At 40.0% G+C, this 8,844-nt stretch overlaps 1 protein-coding gene across 2 annotated transcripts in view; it reads right to left on the minus strand.

The window, feature by feature from the left end:
- Window positions 1-8,599, minus strand: part of LOC108746098 (probable serine/threonine-protein kinase DDB_G0278901) — a 23,283-nt gene extending 14,684 nt beyond the window's left edge. Inside the window, exons 1-4 of one of the 2 annotated variants that reach the window (XM_018482639.1) lie at window positions 8,028-8,599; window positions 7,597-7,888; window positions 2,392-2,604; window positions 2,020-2,158 (exon numbers count right to left, since the gene is read on the minus strand). In XM_018482639.1, the coding sequence (XP_018338141.1) occupies window positions 2,020-2,158; window positions 2,392-2,604; window positions 7,597-7,883 (639 nt within the window). In that variant the 5' untranslated portion in view covers window positions 7,884-7,888; window positions 8,028-8,599. Of the gene's footprint in view, window positions 1-2,019; window positions 2,159-2,391; window positions 2,605-7,596 lie in introns of both variants that reach the window. The other variant, XM_018482638.1, reaches the window with a different exon arrangement.
- Window positions 8,600-8,844: the final 245 nt, after the last annotated feature.

The raw sequence follows: 8,844 nt of genomic DNA on the forward strand, positions 1-8,844 counted from the left end.
CCTTTAATATGTACTAATCCAGTGCGAATGACCGAATTTGTCATAAGAAGTATCTCAAATTAATTCATGCTATAACATCAATGAAAACGTTATGCTGAAATAACGATATGTCTTTATATGGATACATAGAAACGCGGGTTTCTTTTCGCTGAGCAGCGAATGAACAGCGAATGAAATCAACACCGGTCGACTCGGAGCAAAACATTGCTCGCGGAGGTGTCTCAAGTTTCGAGAGTTTCTTCGGCTCCGTTTTCCATCCTCGTTTATCGCTGCGAACATGACGTGAACCACAGCATCCTGTTTTTTTTTTTTTTTTTTCTAGAATCTGTACGTAGCAGCAAGTTCGATTTCCGTGGATGTCGAAACAATCCGCTGCGCTTGCAATAAATTGAAAACGAGATAAAGCTGCACCCGTGTATTCGATTTCGTTTGTGCTCGAGTGGTGATTTTTATTCTTTCTTCTCGTTGAATCGCGCAACCGTGATCGAGAAGGCCCTATAATCGACATCGTACTCGTACGTTTGCTTTTCTCCGTGCACAGCAATAAATGGCAATTCCAATTGTTTCCAATAGCTTATCGTTCGTCATTCCACACGATCGATAACGACCGATCGTAATTAAAACTCTCCTCCATCACCGCGTTAAGGTGATTCTTTAGTATTATAAATTGAGTTACCATAGAAATGTCTAATTTTCTTTTACATAATAAAGTTGAAATAAACTGAAATTGATGTGTGCAAAATTCTACGCAGGTTAACGATGAAATAAAAGAGAAAAAAAAAAGTGTAATCTTTCACGTGTAACTGAAATGACAGATAAGGCTCGCAGATGCTTGTTTGATTAACTGCACGCAAATCTTACCATAGACTTTTCTCAAAAGCAAGATCATAATAGTTTAAAAAATGACGATTTTAATGGTCACAAAAAAGTAATAGGTCAACGGCCATTCTGGAAAGACATTTACGTGCATGAAGTTGCATATAAATTTAACCTCAAAAAGTGAACATAATCTCAAAATAATCTCGATGACTACACAGCAAATCTGATAATTTGATGAGCGATGTGATTCTACGTAGTGACGCAATGCAATATGACTTCGGTTTTTCTTTATGTAAGTTTTATATTATTATAATATAAGTATAATGTAATAATTTTGATAATCACTGAGCTATTCATTACATAGCTAATTTGGCATTTGGATAAAGAACTAATTTGTCGGGAATCATCAATTTGGAATTTCCGTTAATTATATAATTTCGATTTATATTTTATATTGATAAGAACCCGAATTGAAGGGTTGAAACGTATATTTTATTTGTTTCGTTATATTCACACAAAAAATAAAGAATTTTTGTGCATCCGAATAGCTGATGTAATATTTTGATGGGCTTTTTTACATTTTTCACTGATAAACATAATCTCTCATCTTGTTTTTCTTTGACGAAGATGCAGTTCTTGATTTGACAATACTATCGTATGTTCCATACTATTTCATTAAGATATACTCGTAGTTTTAATATTTTATCCAAATTATTTGTAATAGATTGCAGATATTTGTAATTTTAAATGGATCCCGGTTTAAGCACTCCAAATTTTCGGCACATTTTACCAAAGAACTACCACCTTAAGCATATTATTTCTACAGAACGTCCATTATTTAAAATCGGACATAGACATAATAAGAATAGAATTACATATTTTCCTAAAGTAGTCACTATATCGATTTAGACAGAGTGACGTAGCTTGAATTATGTCGCTCTGTCTTTCTCTTTCAACACAACAGCCATTTAATTATTAAAATTAGTCAAGTGGTATCAAGTGAGAGAAATTCGACAATTCGAGAAGTCACACATGGATCGTGCTATTTATGAAATTTCCTAGCATTTTCCTCATGCTTCCTCGTCGTGCGCAAGCACGGAGAGAAAACAGGACATTTCTGGCGGCGCAATCGATTCCGGGATCCGGATACACGAGAGAAACGTGACAAGTTCGCGTCGACCTTTTATGGGTCGAACTTACCTTGATGTCCAAATGGGCGATATTTCTCTCGTGGAGGTAGGCGAGTCCTTCCACTAGTTGCCGCACAAAGTGTACGACGTCACCTTCAAGGGGCACCAAATCACCGTCGATGAGCGTCTGCAGATCGCCTCCGGGCGCGCTGAAAAAGAAATCCGTCGTTTCCCTAGAATAATATAATATCAGAGATGGATGATGCTGAAATCACATCGCTGAGCAAACTACGAGTTTGCTCAGTTGATCGTTATTATTCCTGCTTCAGCTAGAAGCTGTTCCTCTAACAGTAGTAATAATTGATATTGTTAAAATTTGTGTATGTAAAAACGAAATATTAATCTCGTAGGAAAAAAAGGGAATAAAAACGTAGGCACTTACTATTCCATGACTAAGATAATTTCCTTCGGCGTCTCGTAGACATCGTGCAGCCTAACGACACGTGGCGATTGCGAGCACAGAGACAATAGAGCGATCTCGTGTCTCAGTTCCGCGCTACAATCGGCGTTGAATCGGCTCCTGGACGAATACTTGGCTGCGTAAAGTGTGCCGGTCGATCGTGACCTGCAGCGATAGACTCTTGCCCATTGACCGCTGTTTAAGTATAACGAATCCTTCGTTAATATTTGTACGAGAAGAAAAGAGAGGGGGGGGGGGAAATGTATAGACCCTCTCCAGAGGGCAAGATGTAACCCTGTAATATTCCATATATTTTAATCTCAAATCAACAGTTAAAAAATCACCCGGAGATAAATTGTATAAGATATGGAACGACGCGCGCACGTGCGAGGATAAAATGAAGCGTAAAATGATGGAGAGTGACGGTACAGTTTATATTTATTTGCGATTGTCTGTTGCTCGTTCGATCGGCATGTTCCGATGCAGCTTCAACATTAACATCGATTGGCTCTGCGTTTTCACAATGAATTAATTTTATCCTTGAAAAACAAGTCGATGCCCGAACGCTGCCACCTTCTCCTCTCTGCCATCTTTTCCCTCCGTGACGTTTCTTCTCTCTTTCCTCCACTCGCATTCTTCTCTCCGCGAGACACTTCGGACTCTCCGAAAACGCTCCGTTTTCAGAAGACTTTCAGTCATCACCGACTTGCTGCGTAGAATATTTTCTACGAAATATTAATTTTATTTTCTATTCGATATCCATCACGGGAACCTTTTGGTGTTTTATTTTCGACTTTCCTTTCATGAGAATTTCGTTTGCTATTTTTCACAACGTCCTCTCGACATTTTCACAATGTTCTATTCGCAGTGCTCTATTATGGACGATGGACGCTCTATTATGGAACGATCCATATTATTTACAATCGCGGGCGCGTTCTTCATGGTGTTAAGAATCTTGTACCCGCCGTCGAGGATTCCGGTCCTCTCTTCGGCAAGGTCGACACAGCGGCGCCTGGCAAGGCTGTGCCCGTAATGCGTACCTCACATTTTCACCCGTGTTCAAGTAAGCAAGCGCCTTCATCCACGGGAGAGTGCGTTACATAAATGACGGTGAGCCCATAAGATAAAATCATAGACGGTTATACCATTAACCATTTACTTTCTACATTGAAATCATAAATATCTTGATGCTCTATTTTTTTCTCCGTTCAAAAAGTGTAGCCGAACGAGAAGTTTCTTTATGAAATTTATTTGTGGTTTCTTTTTTTTATATTTCTTGTTCGTAATCGATTAATTAAAATCTTTAAATTAAAGGGAGAGGAAGGAAGGGTCATTTCGTCGAAGTTAATTGTAAGACCGGGAGAGCCCGGAAGTTGGGGTCGCGCCCAGTGAATTGCCACGTAAAACATGCCTCGCGTGCAAATTGATGGCGACTCATCGCCGCGGCCGATACTCGCGGTCCTTTCGCGGTCGCGAAGATAAGGATAATGAGCATCTGATAGCGCGCCACGCAATTAACTTTAATCGATTCCAATTTTAAGGCCGCGCGCCGGTGTACCCTGAATTTTTCCACCCCTCCCGGATCCCGGAGAGATATCCGACGTAAAGGCGCAAGACGAAGGAACAAAGGAGGCGACGCCAGACGAAGAGGGCGATATATACGCCGTAATTTTTCCTGCCCTTTACCTCGGGACTCAAGGCTCGTTTCCAAAAGTAATTACCGCGGGCACACAGAGTGGGTATCAAAGAACGCGCGCGCTCACACATATATGTACACAAGGAGTTGGATCGACGAGACACACGTCTAGCCGCCGGGATAATGCCCGCCTGTATACGGCGCAACGATTAAAGCATTTGTTATTATTAAAGATTGGTACGACAGTAATAATAGAGAATTGGATTTTAGCGGGATTGGTCCCGTAATGACGGTGGTGAGGGAAGTGTTGAAGAAAATCAAGCGGAAGACTCGCGGCTAAATAATTTATGAAAATTTATTGATACGAAAGACACTTACGAAAGGCACCTTCGATTTTCGCTTCGGTTAATTGTAAACGTAGATAAAAAGTGTCTTAGTCACTGATAATTGTTTCAATTCGAGTTGCTGATATTTTAGATTAAACCCATTCTTGCAACCAATTTGAGCGTCCTGCTTTAAAATTTTGAGAATGAACTGTCACTTTAAATAGATGCTCGAAAAATTTCACTCTCTTAAAGATTGAAATCTCACTCTTAAAGAATGAAAATTGAGTCACTCTTTTTCAAGATTCAATTTCCATTCTTTAAAGTGTGATTCCACTCCAAAGAATTTAGAGATAATATGACATAACTATTTTTATAAAACAAAATTATTTTCAAATCTATATTTAGCCGAACTTTTAGAAGTCTCAGGAAAACCATTTTTTTCTGTGTTACAATAAGAGTGGCCTATTTCCCCGGATGTAAAATTTACATATCAATAGCAATGTTATCATTTTATCGTTCTTAATCAGGGTTAATCCATAGAAGTGTCAATCTCAATTTTTATTATTCGTACATGAAAAAATATAGAGGAGGAGGGGGAAAAAGAAATTCATACAGTCGATACGTAAGACATATAATCGCAACAAATCCACACACAAATATCCTCGCAAACATCGCGATTATGTCTGTAACTCGGTTCTGGGCTCTATTTATATACGTATTATGCGAGACGCGCGCGCCTTTGTGCTCGCTGCAGCAACAGGTAAATCAGCTTCATTAGCGATGCAAACGCGCTGCGAGGAAATCACGATGGCTGATATCGGGCGCGCGCATAAAGTTATCAGTGCACACACCGACGCTAACTGAGAAATTAAAACGATGCATTAACATATCCATGAATATGAAAAGCCTTAAAGTCCACAGGAGTGAATTCTCGCGCCTCTCGCTCGCGCGTTCTCTTGTCATACCTCGAAAGGGAGGCCACTGTATCGGTTTCGGTTAATAACCGTGCGATCGACACCGTCTCGATTAATCAATACCCCGCCGAGAAACCGGTACTGCCTCTTTATGACGTTGTATCCTACATTTATTGATTTATTTATTTATTCACTTCGTTGAGACATACTGACGTGCAAACGCGACGAACTGAGCGAACTGCTTTGAGTCCGAATCTGCTTTGGCACATTTAAAGTTTCCAGATAATGATAACAATCGGCACTTTACATTTCGAAGCTTAATCCTCCGACGTCGAAATCCGCAGCAAATAACGCAGTTGCTGATGCTGGAGATCTGTAAAATTTATTTATTTAATTTATACTATTTAAAAAACACTAATTAGTTTCAAAGAACTAAAATAACATAATTTGTATAACAAAGAATGAATACTAAATATATTTTAACAAGAATACTCTAAATTTATAGGTGTAACATAGCAAAATTTAATTGTTTGACATTTTTCACAAAGAGATTTATATAAATAAGAGAAGACCAAATTCGCTTAAAGTGGGTAGTTGGCGTCTAATGATATTTTTGTAAATTTTACAATTTTCCAGCTCAAGCAAATTGCATACCGATCATTTATCGATCTTGAAACACAGTTCTAAATTGAAGTATGTAATATCACAGATTAAATTTATAAGCAACATGACTGCTCTATTGAGCATCTTTAAAACTTATATATATATATATATTATTCACAAAAATTCTTAATTTCAAGTATATACATATCACCTCAGCCGAATTTGGAAGAGATTTATAATTGAGCGGTCCGGTAGATCCATTATCAGCTGTGGAGAGTTAAAACAAATTCGACATTATTATTCAGAAAATATTCGTTGCACACGCAGGAGTCATTAAATCAATCAATTTTACAAAAACGAAAGCCCGACGACAGGATAACGACACGCGAGTAAGTCACGAACGGCGTCCCACCCGTAAACGCCTGCGTGCGTGCAACAGGCGCATTTCGTGCGAACTCTAAATTAAATTATTAGCGCGAGAGAAATTGCAGGTTGGACAATCGGTGCCCTATTACAGACGCGTCCCGTCACTACTGGTCGTCGCTGATCATTACGAGCCTAATTCGCGCGGCGATTAGCGTCGATGTAATGAATATGATTAATGCGCGACGCGCGTCACGTATCGTTGCGTATATCGCTACCGTGCGTAAAGCTTTGACAAATTACGCGTCGCATCCGAGGGCGATTAATCATTGTGCGTGGCTCGTTGCATGCGATGCGAGCCGCGACGAAGAGCGTTGGAAGTAAATAACGCGCGACTCGTGAAACTGCCAGCCGATTTTTGTAAGAAGTTCATTTAGAAATTCAGCACATTCCGGACTTATTATTAATCCTTCCGGAGCTAAGAATGCACACAGAAAAGTATATTGAATGTGTTAAATGCTTGTTTAAGGTATTTAAAAAATGCATGTGTCCAAATTTAAGCTCATCATAAGCATCAAATTTATTCAGAATATATTCTGAATTCTAATAAGTTTACTTCAATCAAACTCTTATTTTCAAAATTCAGGAGTATTGAATTAAAACAAATTCGATTTTTAAGTACTTCGATTTATTATCGAAGAAGAAGATTTTATGATAAAATCCCTTTTTCGATCAAATTTTATAAGATTCTTCAAAAGAAAATAAATTCTTATTGAGTAAACAATAGTGAGCTTTTCTAAAATTTCTAATAAGTACATTTTAAAACTTATACTATTATCCAAAAAATATTCCTTATTAAAGATAACTTTTATTAAAAAGAAAAAAGTAAATTAAGTAATTACTTTTCTTAACAGTAGATTTTTTCTGCGTGGATCTATCGGATCCACTTAATTATGAATCTCTTGATCAAAAATGATTAAGCAATTCAATTTTCTTTATGTTACATCCGCAATTCTTTTTGAATTATTTTTATTATTAAAATATACTTAATATTCATTCTATACAAGGCATGTCATTTTGATTCCTTGAAATTAATTGGTGTCTCTTAATTAACATAAATTAATTGGAGATCCAGCATCAGTAATTATGTCTTTGGCGTTAGCTCCAAAGGGTTAATTTCTTTTCAATCTATATATCAATCTATATATTAATACAAGAAACATTGCGGCTACATATATTACATTTTTCGCAATCAGTGGTGTTTTATAAACTCATATTAGATAAAACCTCGCAGTTTCCAGTTTGCACGATTCTAGAAGAGATTAAGAATCGTGAACCAACCTACCTTGCGAACGGTTTCGGATCGATCTCGTAGTGCTCTGTGATAGGTCCCGTCTTGACCACCCTGGCGAGCTGCGCCTCCTGGACAAGGACTAATCCCTCCTTCACGTGTTTCTCACTCCACTGCACCCTGCATCTTCCTCTGCATCTTTCCTCATTGATCGTTCGATCATTACGCTTCGTCTTCGCGCATTTCGCCGGGGATGCTTGCAAGCTACGACGTTGCGGTCCAGGCGACGTCTTTCTCATGGACGACATTGTGGGCGCTTGATGACTCGACTGATAGATCATGGCAGCTGGATCGTGGACTTGGTATATAATATCGTGTATTAAAAAAGAACACGCGTACATACATATACATATACATATATACATATATATATATATTTATATACGCAGTGGAGACTTCAACGCTTGGCGCACTCGCGGTTTCACCTAATCTCTCCTTCTTCTCGCAGATTTTCGCAAACTTCGAGCGATCTATCCAAGCGCGATCTATCCAACCGCGCCAAGCTCCGACGTCCAAGCTCTCCGTCGGACTCGCGGACCCGCGATCTCGATTCGGACGATTCGATCCCGCACTCTCGCTCTCGATCTCACGGCCTGCACTCTCCGCGTTCGATCTCCTCTCGATCGGCCACGCACACGGAGCGAGCCGGAGCGCGCGGTGTCATTCTATCATCGAGAAGGCAACGGCTCTATCTCGCTGTGCGACCGATGTCGATCCTCACATCTTGCGGCCGCGCGCGTTGAGAAAGAGAGACGGAGAACGAGAAGAGAGAGAGAGACGGAGATCGCGTGGCTCACGGTCCAGCGCCGAGTCTGAAACTGGCCGCTGCTGGACCGGAGTCCAACGAGAGCACGAATCTCCTTCCGCGCGCTCTCCTCTCCGATTCGTTCTCTTCCTTCCTCGCGAGAGCGAAGAGCACGCCGTGAGCCCGACACTGACACCGACACTCCGGCCGTCTCTCTGAACCTCCCCTCGAACCTCCTCCCGCGACTCTCCTTCCCCAGGGTCAGCTGGAAATCCTCCTCGCGGTCTGACTCCGTAATTATAGGTGAACATGAAATAGCGCTTCGATATGTAAATAAAGTAGCGGGACTCATTGTTCCTCTCGCGCGAAAGAAAGAGACGCGACTCGCTTCGGTTCGACGATGGCAATTTTATTGCAGATACGTATAGATATATAATTCGCAGTGAAATTATTCGCATTGTATTATAATTAAACACGATAGATCTGTCTTGCGTAGT

Source organism: Trachymyrmex septentrionalis, unplaced genomic scaffold, assembly GCF_001594115.1.
Source record: "Trachymyrmex septentrionalis isolate Tsep2-gDNA-1 unplaced genomic scaffold, Tsep1.0 scaffold16, whole genome shotgun sequence".
Lineage (NCBI taxonomy): Eukaryota > Metazoa > Arthropoda > Insecta > Hymenoptera > Formicidae > Trachymyrmex > Trachymyrmex septentrionalis.